The 10988-nt window shown below is 40.8% G+C and overlaps 1 protein-coding gene across 6 annotated transcripts in view; it reads left to right on the forward strand.

Moving 5' to 3' along the window:
* sipa1 (signal-induced proliferation-associated 1) overlaps positions 1-10497 on the forward strand; it is a 37503-nt gene extending 27006 nt beyond the window's left edge. For 4 of the 6 annotated variants that reach the window (XM_086308495.1, XM_086308493.1, XM_086308496.1 and 1 more), the window contains exons 11-16: positions 929-1055; positions 1143-1275; positions 2165-2263; positions 4341-4413; positions 5566-5644; positions 7372-8076. In XM_086308495.1, the coding sequence (XP_086164621.1) occupies positions 929-1055; positions 1143-1275; positions 2165-2263; positions 4341-4413; positions 5566-5644; positions 7372-7515 (655 nt within the window). In that variant the 3' untranslated portion in view covers positions 7516-8076. Of the gene's footprint in view, positions 1-928; positions 1056-1142; positions 1276-2164; positions 2264-4340; positions 4414-5565; positions 5645-7371; positions 8077-9575 lie in introns of those variants that run through there. The other 2 variants (XR_015131268.1, XM_086308499.1) reach the window with 2 other exon arrangements.
* The last annotated feature ends 491 nt before the right edge of the window (positions 10498-10988 follow it).

Genomic DNA, 10988 nt, shown 5'->3' on the forward strand with positions numbered 1-10988 from the left:
AGTTTAGGTTAAACCTGAAGAAGGATTTCTGATCTCCTCAGAATAAACAGAAGTTTGATGATATCAGTCGGAGATCTCTAACTAGGAACAATATTTTCACAATATTCTGTTCTTGCAAATAAACGATTAAGGGGGTTGATAACAGAAAGGAGCAGTTTCATCAGCGTGTATCATGGTTAAAAACTACTCAAGCAACGACAAGCCGTAAATACTGCTGATGATAGTATAGCACATTTAACATCCCCACAGTCATAGAGCTAACTTTTGATAATATAATCCCTTTTTCCTGATTTAATATGAACTGAAATTGAAGACTCTTTCCACCGCTTGCTTTTCTAATTGTCATGAAGCAGGTTGACTGGCCAAGCAGTTGATCTCCTGCTAGTGATTTTTCTTAATGAAAAGCAAAACAAAAACATCTTCAAGAACCATACAAACAAGTCAAGAATGATAGCCATGAAGCAAGCTTGCTTTCAATTCAGAGGTTACTTACATAATGATCTGCACTGTGCACTCTTTCCTCATTTTCTTGAGTATCAAAGGCCCCTCCGCATCTGTCTCGGGTAAATCCCTTTAACCACACTGGTCAGCTTGAGGAAAACGCTGTGCATAAAGGAAATATTCATGAGGATAATATTAAATTCTGCTGCTCGCTAAATCGAATTTGACTTCTTTTTATCGTCACACAAAGTAGTACTGAGAAATTAGACTGGACGGCATCACGTGATATATTTGACAGATAATTCTGCGAGTGCGCCACAGTAAATGTGAATCAGGCTCAAATCTGAGCCATCCTGGAGATTACTTCTCTGGTTTCTGTTTTGACCTTTAGATTGGTTTAAAAAAATAAAGCCTCAACATCCAATTTTCATTGGGTTTTTTGGGGTTATTTTTTCAACACCCTCTTTCCCTCCGCCCCGGTGTGCAGGCACGTGTATGACAACGTGGGGTTGAAGGTTGAACACCACATCTATGAGAACATCGGGGAGCTGAGGGATGCCACACCTGATCTGATCCTGGAAGTCAAACCGAAGGTTCCCCTCGGCGACGAGCAGGTGAAAAAACAGCGCGCCGCAGCACCTCTCCGTCTCCTTTCCGACACCGTTGTCTCTCCTTCATCTCAAACTCTGTCTTGTCTTCAGTTCATGGGAGCCGAGTTTGGCGATGACAAAGCCTCGGCGAGTGACTCCTCTCTCTCGTCTTTGCGGCTGTCAAGTGTGGACCGAGCTGAAAGAAATTCACGAGCCCTGAGTCTTCATAACTCCATCACCAAGAGTAAGTGCATGCTTATTTAGAGCCTCATTGTATGTGCATAACAAAATCTAAAAGGGAAAATCTCATTCAGACAGAACAGCAGACACAGCCGCAGCTTAAATGAAGCCGAAATACAACAATTACACATCTCTGCCTGATTTAACCTCAAATTCCTTTTTCCAGATTTCCTCTGCCTTAAAATCCTCTCTTCATTATCCTCCCTTTAGTCCCCACTGCATCCCCTTTGTTCCTCCTCTTTCATCCACGCTGCCCCCTATTCCGCTAATCTAATATCATCCCTGCTCCGCTGCCACCCCCTGCCAAGGCTGGGATAAAAGGGGGACAGATGGGTAGTGGGAGGGGTGGAGTTTTAGGCAGCCCCAATTCAAGGAACCCCTCTTACACCATCTGCTCTGCCTCCACTGAGACTATGAGACTCATCATTTAACTGCTGTAAGAGCACACTTGCTCATCCTCTCATCATCAGAGTCTTCTGATATTTTTTTTTCAGGGGGATGCAGGGTTCTCTCATTGAAATTTAGCTTCAAAATATGTCTTAAACCAGTACTTTTCACTACCTTCAATGTCATTAAAACCCTTATATTCACAAAAATTCACCAAAACTATTAAAATATTAAAGCTCCCTGTCTTGCACCGTAACTCTCATGTACTATATTTTGATCGCGTGCTCCTATAAATTTCATCTTAGTTGGTCTGACATGGCCAAGCCGGCACATCAGCTCATCTGTGCTCTAAAATCTGACCAGCAGTAACACAGCAGCACCCCCAGGTGGGGACTCTTTGCTATTGCAGAACCAGAAGGAATCAGCTGCTTCACACATCCCAGTCCTCTTGCGCTGTTACCTATAATCTTAGGCATGTTTAGTGAACTTTTTCCTCTGTGTTACAGTTCTCTCGGAGACAACAGATTCGACTGAGGAGGAGTGGCAGTCGATTTCTGACCTGGCCACAGCCTGCCGCAACATCCTGGAGGCTTTGTCACGAGAGGGTGAGGAACTGTTTATATATACTTGATAAATGTGGATTAGACTGTAAATAATGCATCAAGCTCCTAAAATGTTCTGCACAATCACAGGAAAATAGACTTACTTTACTGTAAGTAAATAACTGTAACATTGCCTTAATTAGCTACCCATTATGCGCTATAACTAAAAGCATCCTGGATGAATGCCACTTGGCCTGCACCTCCACCCCATCAAACACCTTTGGGACCACTTAGAAAGACTAAACTTTAAGCCCAGCCGAACTTCGACATCTGGCCTCGCTAATACTGCATAGAAACAAACCTCTGCAGCCAGAATTAAGATGCTGGAAACTCTTTTTAGAAGAGCAAGGGCTCCTGTAAGAAACAGATCCGGAATAGATGTTTAAATGAGTGATCTAGTTGTTTGTCCTTTGGCCACATAGCATAAGGGTTCCCAGATTGACTGCTCAGGTGCACTGTTGTTGCACCACCTTAACAAATAGAATAAAAAATAACTGGAAGTAAACAGTATTGCAAATGCTACCTGTCTGCCGGACATGTCAACAGCCCTCAGCCTGCGGGCATCATTTGTTGGGAACAGTTAGCTAATGCGAGCATGGTGCCAAGCAAGCAATGCATCAAATGAGCAGTCACAACAGTTTTCGTGTGTAGCATGTCAGAAATGTTGGTGTGTTCTTTGGTGTGTTTGGGCACAAAAAGTTGCATGTTGTATAAAAGTGTTGTAAAAAGGGGGGCATGCAGTCGTCTGAAAAACTAAGAACATCCCTGATTCTGTAGCTTGTAGATCCATGATTAGCAGCAATAACTTGAAGTAATTGGTTACTGTGTGACATTATTTGTCTCACACATTATTGTGGAGGATTTTTGCCCACTCTTCTTTACATGTTGCTTCAGTTCATTGAGGTTTGCGGGCATTTCTTTATGCACAGCATTAATAGGTTCCCACCACAGCTTTCAGTCAGGTTGAGGTCTGGACTTATTGCAACACCCCGAGTTTTTTCATTTTCAGCCATTTTTTTGCAGATGTGCTGCTGTGCTTAGGATCATTGTCCTGTTGCAAAATACAAGCTTTAGCTGTGGACAGATGGCCTCACATTTGACTCTAGAAATGTTCACGGTCGACTTGATGAGTGCAAAGTCCTGTGGCTGCAAAACAAGCTCAAAGCATCACCCCTCCACCACCGTGCGGGACAGCTGGTATGAGGCGATTTGGCCAAATATGGCATCAGGCATTAAATGCCAAACAGCTAGTCCAAAGACATTGTTCCACAAGTTTTTGTGTAAGAGGTTTTCTCCTGGCAAACCTTCCAAATAAGTCGTACTTTTTTAGTGTTTTTCTTACCATACATGACCTTTAACACATGATCCCCACGTTGGTGTCGTCCCCACATCATCATTATACTGTTGGTCCAGGATCAACATCCCAATTGACCAGTGAGCCTATCTGAGATTTTATTTACCATTAGTCAAGCAGTTAGCTAACACTTTTCTGAAAACCAACATGAGTAACCTTAATTTGGCTAACAGCAAACCTAAATTGATTATATAGTTGTTATTAATATTGTTATTAATAACTGTATGAATTAATTTAGAATGCTTGAGGTAGAAGAAGAAGAAGATGATTCCAGACGAGAGTTTTATATAAAAACAAAGGTGTTTGGTTTTTTTTTCCACATTACAAAGAAATGACATCACAACAACGTGATTGGTCGGTTGCAATCTTAACATTATTATGATTAGCACCTACACCAACTTTAACATTTAAGCTGCTAACTGAATGTGAAGGTGCAGGTGTAGGTGCAGGAAACTACCAAAACTTCTGCTTTTATAGAGGTGATCACACCTGCTGATGGACAATTAACCAAGTGCAACTGATTAGCAGGATCTGACTCCTACTTACCCTCTTAATTCTTATAAACGCAGTGAGAGCGTACTTAGCTTGTCACAGGAGTGCATAGAGTCAAAACATCTTTATTGACTTCATCAACTTTCACATCTCTGTCTCATCACATTTTATTTAATTTACTGTATATATCACTTATGATCATTATAATAATGTGAATAATGTTCCTTATCGCAGACCGCAAAGCCGGAGACCCCTCCCAAGCAGGCGCTGATCAAACTGACGGCAAGCCAAAAGAATCAAAGGAGAGGTGGGTTGCTATAAAGTGCGTCTAAGCCGAAGCAGTTCAACATCTTTGTAGTTAGCGCCTTTGTCTGAATTACTCCCTTTTCTCAATTCAGTTAGAACGGCACCTCTATTCTCACTCAGTTATTTAGACTACATCCAGCTGTTTGAGTCAACGTGATGGCTTCTCGCCGCCATAAAGAGAAGCCCCTTGCTGACTCGGTGATGCAGTTCTGTGTGTGACTCACTGCTGTGGCTTTTTTTCTTTAAAACTGTAGCTCCATTTTTACTTGTCTTCAGTGGCCTTGTTCGCCTCCTCCATGCTGAGACTGAACAAACAAAGTCCTGCAGATCTGCCGGAGACAAAACAAAGACAGAAACAAATGTCAACAGTAGATAAGCAAAAACAAAGTTGTGAATATTTCTTTGATAAATCAAGTTCACATCAAAAACACAACAATAAAATCTTCAAGTTATGCACACATTATAGTTAACAATTGGAGTGACGCTGACAGCAGTTAGAGCGCATTTCCCCACCTTTGTGTTATTAAACACGCAAATTTATAAATATATGGGGGAGGGTTTCCAGTTGTCAGATCGTATTTGGTGATCGTCATGAAAACCAAATGAAGTTTCTTTAAAGATCAAACACGCTACACTGCAATTTCTGCCCTTTTCTGTCGTTTAAACCTATCGCACTTTAAATTCACTGCTGGGAGGCCGCTTTCGCTTCGCTCCGTGGGGTGTACTTATTATGTACAGCCGCAGTCAGACGAAATGCATCGTGGGATGACTGCGCTCGCTCAGAGCGGCTCTGCTCGTCGGATGTAACAATTACTGTAAATTGATGTGTGAGCATTACAAGTTTCATTAAAAGGCAGGAGGGACAAAGCGTCGAGCTCCGAGGCTGTCAGAGTGACAGATGGCGTCTCGAGCAATCAAGCAAATTGAAAAGTTCACACATTTGGTTCGAGAGGAAAGGAAAACTTTTCCACTGCAGGCTTTTGTTGATTTGATGGCTGGGATGCTGAAACACCCTGACGCTTTGTGTTATATTCATGCATTTATTTTTTCAAGATATTATTTATTTATTTGTTCGGATTAGAAAGGGGGAAATCATGAGGTCATCGTCATGTGATCGCTTTTGACAAAGTGTCACTGCCGCTCTCTGTTGCAGTGACTCTCCAGGCCACCTGGAGGAGAAGGTGTCGCAGCTGGAGGCCATGCTGAAGAAGCTGCAGGATGACCTGCAAAAGGTGCTTTGACTTCCATGAATGTTTTTCTCTCTGTGGGTAACATTTTTCAGGGATCCTCAGCTCAAGCAGAAAAATCAGCAGGTAGAAGAAACTATCACTTAAATCGCTAAGCTTCTGTCACTGCGGAGAGATGATTTCCATTTGCCAGTGCAGCCTTTTGTTTACTCATGTCGAATCACAGCTATACAGATGCATTAAATACACACGAAAAACAAACAAACAAAAAAAAACACTATAAAAAATCATTTATTTATTTATAATTTCGTGTACAGAAATTATTATCAGATTTCTTTTGAAATTCCAGTATTATACATTTTTACATGTATTTATGACAACTCCTTCAGTGCTTTGATAATGTGATGATGTGCTCTGTTTGTTGGTTTGTTTTGTTTTGTTTTTATTTTCATGTCGATACCTCTGAATGCTGTGTAGCCATTTTCACACATGAACTCCAGACGATGTTGATGAGTCACATCAGGACTTTTGTGTCGTATTTAACTCACGTCAGAAGTGTTCTTACTAGCGGAAATGCTCGAAGCGGTGCAGAAAGGGGTGCTTCCTGAGTAGAGCGAGCGGGAGGCCCGACTTGTGGCACGCACTCGCTGTGAACTGAGCTACCTGCACGATTCTCATCACTCGTTCTTGTGCACTTTATACCGCTCGAGCACGCAACCCCGTCGGGTGATTTATAGAAAAGATCGGCGGTGCAGAGCATGTGTGAAAACGGCAAGTGTCAGGAACTCAAAGGCCACTTTACGCAACGTTTCCGGAGCCTTTAACCACATCTGATGGCTACTACAGACAAGTGGGCATTGTGTTGCGATTTTTTTTATTTTTAATTATTATTATTTTTGCCAAACACTGTATATGTCCTGTACTGTATATGTACAAAGCAAACATATGGCAGTTTTTTTCTATTTGAAGTCCTTGTTTAGGACTGCAACTATACCTATTTTCAGCATTGAGAGATCTAATGGATATTTTTCTAATCATTCACCTCCGAATTTCCAATGCTGTAATAACAAGACAAACAAACAAACTAAAAACAGAACATTTGGTGCTGAAACAATTAGTTGATTGAGAGAAACTGAATGCTTCTTAGTGCCGTAGCCTCTCAGATATGAGGATTTGCTGCTTTTCTCTGTTTTACTTTAAAACCAAGCAATATTAAAAAACATTAAGTTGGACTTTTGCAAGCTTGATGTGATTGTTTTCCATAGTTTCTGGCATGTGATCGATCGGTGAAAGTGTTCAATGAAAAATAATCATCAGACTTTTCAATCACGAAAATAACCCCTAGTTGCAGCCCTACACCCCACTGTAAGACGCCCTTAAAGCACTGATTTTAATAAATGATATGCAACAGTGAAAAGTCAGCAAATGTTTGGTTGTGTTTACCTGATAAATGTCTAAAACAGCAACAACAACAGCAAAAAAATCTTTTCTTTCAAACAAGTGATTGACTAATTGTTTCTGCGCTGTTTCGGGATGCGACTTTATTCTTGCTCACACCACATTGTGTTGTTTTTATCTCATCACTCTGTGTGTTTAATTGTACCATAGACTGTATATAAAGACCGCATACAGAGACTGTTATATACAGTCTATGACTTGTACCCACAAGTTGCTTAAAGCCACCGGTGCACCTGCCGCTCTCCTCCCATTCCTGCCACAGCCATCTGAGCAACAGCTTTTTTTTTGTTCTGTTGTGTGCCGATGTCTTACAGGAGAAGGAGGACAAGGCGGTGCTGCAGGCTGAGGTGCAGAGCCTCAGGCAGAACAACCAGCGGCTGCAGGAGGAGTCACAGAGCACGGTGGCCCGTCTCATCAAAGTCACCGAGCTGCTGTGCAACGTCAACAAGCCTTGTTAGCTTCACCGCCGCACGTGCGTGCACGCACGGAAATCAGCAGAGTGATGCAAATCGTACAGTGCGGGTTTTTTTACGCTCGACACATTTACTTTGTTCTGACATATTTTGAAAACACACACACATACCTATCCTCTTTAATCTCACAGTCTCTTGTCCTGAATCCTGGACTTGCCTGCTGGTGAGGGAGTATGCAAATCAATTTTTAGGGGGAAAAAAAGACATTTATCACCCAGTGATGACCTTTGCAGACTGACCGACACAGGCTGCTGTGTTGATGTGCTATGCCAGAGTGCTTCTAGTAGTGTGTGTGTGTATGTATGATTCGGTGTGTGTGGATGTGTGTGCGTCTATATATTGCTTCAAATACTTGACGAGCTGGGCTTAATAGCACTTGCTTTAAAAGACTGAGAGACACTGAATAGCATGTTTGGTGGTGTTTTAGCCAAAATGACCAAAAGTGTATATATATATATATATAGTTTATGTATGTAAATATATATACACACAAAGTGTGTGTGTATATATGTGTGCGTGTGTGTGTGTGTGTATGTATGTGTGTGTATATATATATATATATATATATATATATATATATATATATATATATATATATATATATATATATATATATATATATATATATATCTATATCTATATATATATATATATCACCAGTAATATATGTGAATTGTAGTACTGCTATCCTGCCAGACATGTAGTATGTAGTTGCAATGTCTGAGTGTGGTTCTGGCTGATAGTGTGGAAGGCCTTGATGTAAAAAACAAGAAGGAGGGAGAAAAAAGGGGGGAGACATGAGGATTACAAGCCTGTAGGCAGCCTTCTACTTCAAAAGATGTAATGACTATAACTGACTCGCTTCAGAGTCCATTACGTAAGGACATCACACTCCCTGCCCTCTTCACTTCTCAGTAGTACTGTATTTAAGAAATTCTCTTTTTTAGGGAGAGACTATTAAAAAGCGAAAGAAAGAAAAAGCCCATGAAATAAGGGACGTAAACTGGAAATGCTTAAAAAAATGAACTGAGCATGCGTGTCTGTCTGAAGTATGTGTGGGGAAAAAAAGAGTGTTAAAGGGACGCTGAATAAGGGTTATACCTCTCCTGAAGACACAGACTACAGCAGGAAAGAACTGCTCCGGCTTCCTTCCATGATTGCCTGTAGCTGTTATCTTCTAACCTCACTATTGTAGCAGCCATACTGTAGAAGATCTCCTCCTGCTGGCCTGAACCACTGAATGCCAAAAGGCAGCTTTTTATTTCAGCTGGCAAAATAGCTTTAGGTGTCCGAATAACAGCACCTTTGAACTGATAGTGAAATACAGAATATTGTATTTAAATATGTTTTGTGTTTGGCGGATGTCTACCGTGACTATTTTTGGGGTAATTGTTTACTACTGCTCATGAGTGGTGGCAGTAAGGACGATAGGTGAAGTCTTACCTTTCCACCCTGGTGTGTGTTTGTGTGTGTGTGTGTGTGTGTGTGTGTGTGTGTTTCTGTGTCATTCTTGCACTTTTTTCCCTTTTTTTTTTTTTTTTTTTAATGTAAAAATCAACCCTCGGTGGGGCACATACTGTACTTTCTTTAGGCTGCCCAGGTAACGTCTTGTTCAACATAAGGAGGTGGTAAGATCTCATCCCCCTGACACCACCTTACCTCACCTTTCTGTGTCCACTGCTGACGAACAAAGTGCGTTCAGAGGAGTTTTGGACTGCTTCTCCTCAGTGCCAACGAAAAGCCCAGGCAGCTCTCCCAAACCCCACACAAACTAATCTCCAAACTCTGAACTCTGAACTCCGAGTGGAAAAAAATGGGAATGCCAAACGTTCGCTGGACGCCCAGAATCCGTTGTTTCTTGTACAAACTTCCTCTTGTAATTTTATTTTAGAGTCACTGTGAATACCTGGTACCAGCATATTAAGATACAGTATATACAGATTAAATTATGAATCGAAAACTTTATCAGTATGCGAAGATACTGTATGTACAACTGAACCGCTCCATGTTAGTGCATTGGGTTGTGTATGCCTTCCTTTTTGCAGGACGATGACCAATAACCAATGCAGACGAGTATTGATCATGGCCGGCCGGCTCCCGTTTGATCTCCTCTTCATGCTGAAGCCTCGAGGGCCGCGAGAAGACCCGTTTTACTGTATCTTGTATAGTTATTTAGATTGTAGGAGAGGTTGGTGAAGCATGAGAATGTGCCAAGCAACTTCTGAGCTCCCCTCCGTATGTGTGTATCTATAAAATGTAACTTATTAATCAGTGCAAATGTGGATTTTCTTGTAGCTGTTTTAACTGGAGGAAAGTCGTGAGGATGAAAATGTGAAACAAGGCAGAAAGGAAGTGGGCTTGCTTCTAAGTTTGACTTTCTTTTGTAGACGACCAGCAACTATGATATAAGATGACAAAATGCTATCTGAAACTCTTTAATGTAACTATGGGTCTTGTTATTGTTCGAGCTTTTTCAGCTATAGCTCTTTCATATTTGATAAGGTCTTAAAAATAACACCATTAGGTACGCCTTAATGTGTAAATCAGAAAGGATGGTCCAACTGGTCATACTGGTGTTAATGTGAAGGCTTATTTCTCTGACTTTGTGCCTACCTTAAAAAAAAAGTAATGTATGCTAACCCAGCTTAGAGTTTTAATTTCTTTGACTTTGGTTGCACTTTTGTTTTATTTCCATTTTATTTTATTTTTATTTTTTTGTGCCAGATGAAGGATTTTCTAAGAGACGACAACATCTGGTCTCATCCCGCTGGTTGAGGAAAAGTCATTTGGGTATTTTGGTACCACGTGATCTGAAGATCGGATAATAATAATAGATGTGTGTTGTTAATCTCAAGCATCACTGAAGCTTCACACAGCTCGACAAGTACCACAGATTGTTAAGAGAAGCGACATATAAATATATATATGATTTTTAAAAGTCAATAAAAAGGAAAAAGGTGCTTAAAATGACGGCTGATGATGCGTTGAAATCAACACAGTGAATTTGATGAACTCGGTCTGAGTTCATCACCTATTAGAGATGATTGTGTGATTTTTAAAAATGCACTTTAATAATTTCAAAGGGATAAATGTTGGGAGAGACAACGGTCACCGTCTGCTTAACCTGATATGACATCAAATACCCTGAAAGCAGATTACAAGGAGAAATCATATATTCTGTGTTGGCTTGGATTTTTCAAATCTGGAATCTGAGGGATTTTGTGGATCACGGAGCAGGCAGGTCACTCTTTTAAAAACTAAACTGTGAGAAAAGACTACTCTTTTTAACTTCAATGCCGTTTGAGCTGTAGCACAAAAGTTCACATTTTTGGCTGGTGTTTCTAAACTCTAGAGCTTTTAAAGGAACTATCTTCATCCAGTTTTTGGTGAAGATCTATACTTTAGCGACTACAGAAAGTTTGATCTTTGCCAGAACAGTCGGATGAATTTGTCCAAGA

Source organism: Aulonocara sp. 'chitande type north' Nkhata Bay, linkage group LG10 (genome assembly GCF_057382095.1).
Source record: "Aulonocara sp. 'chitande type north' Nkhata Bay isolate Kocher_YH1m ecotype deep benthic linkage group LG10, A_spYH_male_GT1.1, whole genome shotgun sequence".
In the NCBI taxonomy this organism is placed as follows: domain Eukaryota; kingdom Metazoa; phylum Chordata; class Actinopteri; order Cichliformes; family Cichlidae; genus Aulonocara; species Aulonocara sp. 'chitande type north' Nkhata Bay.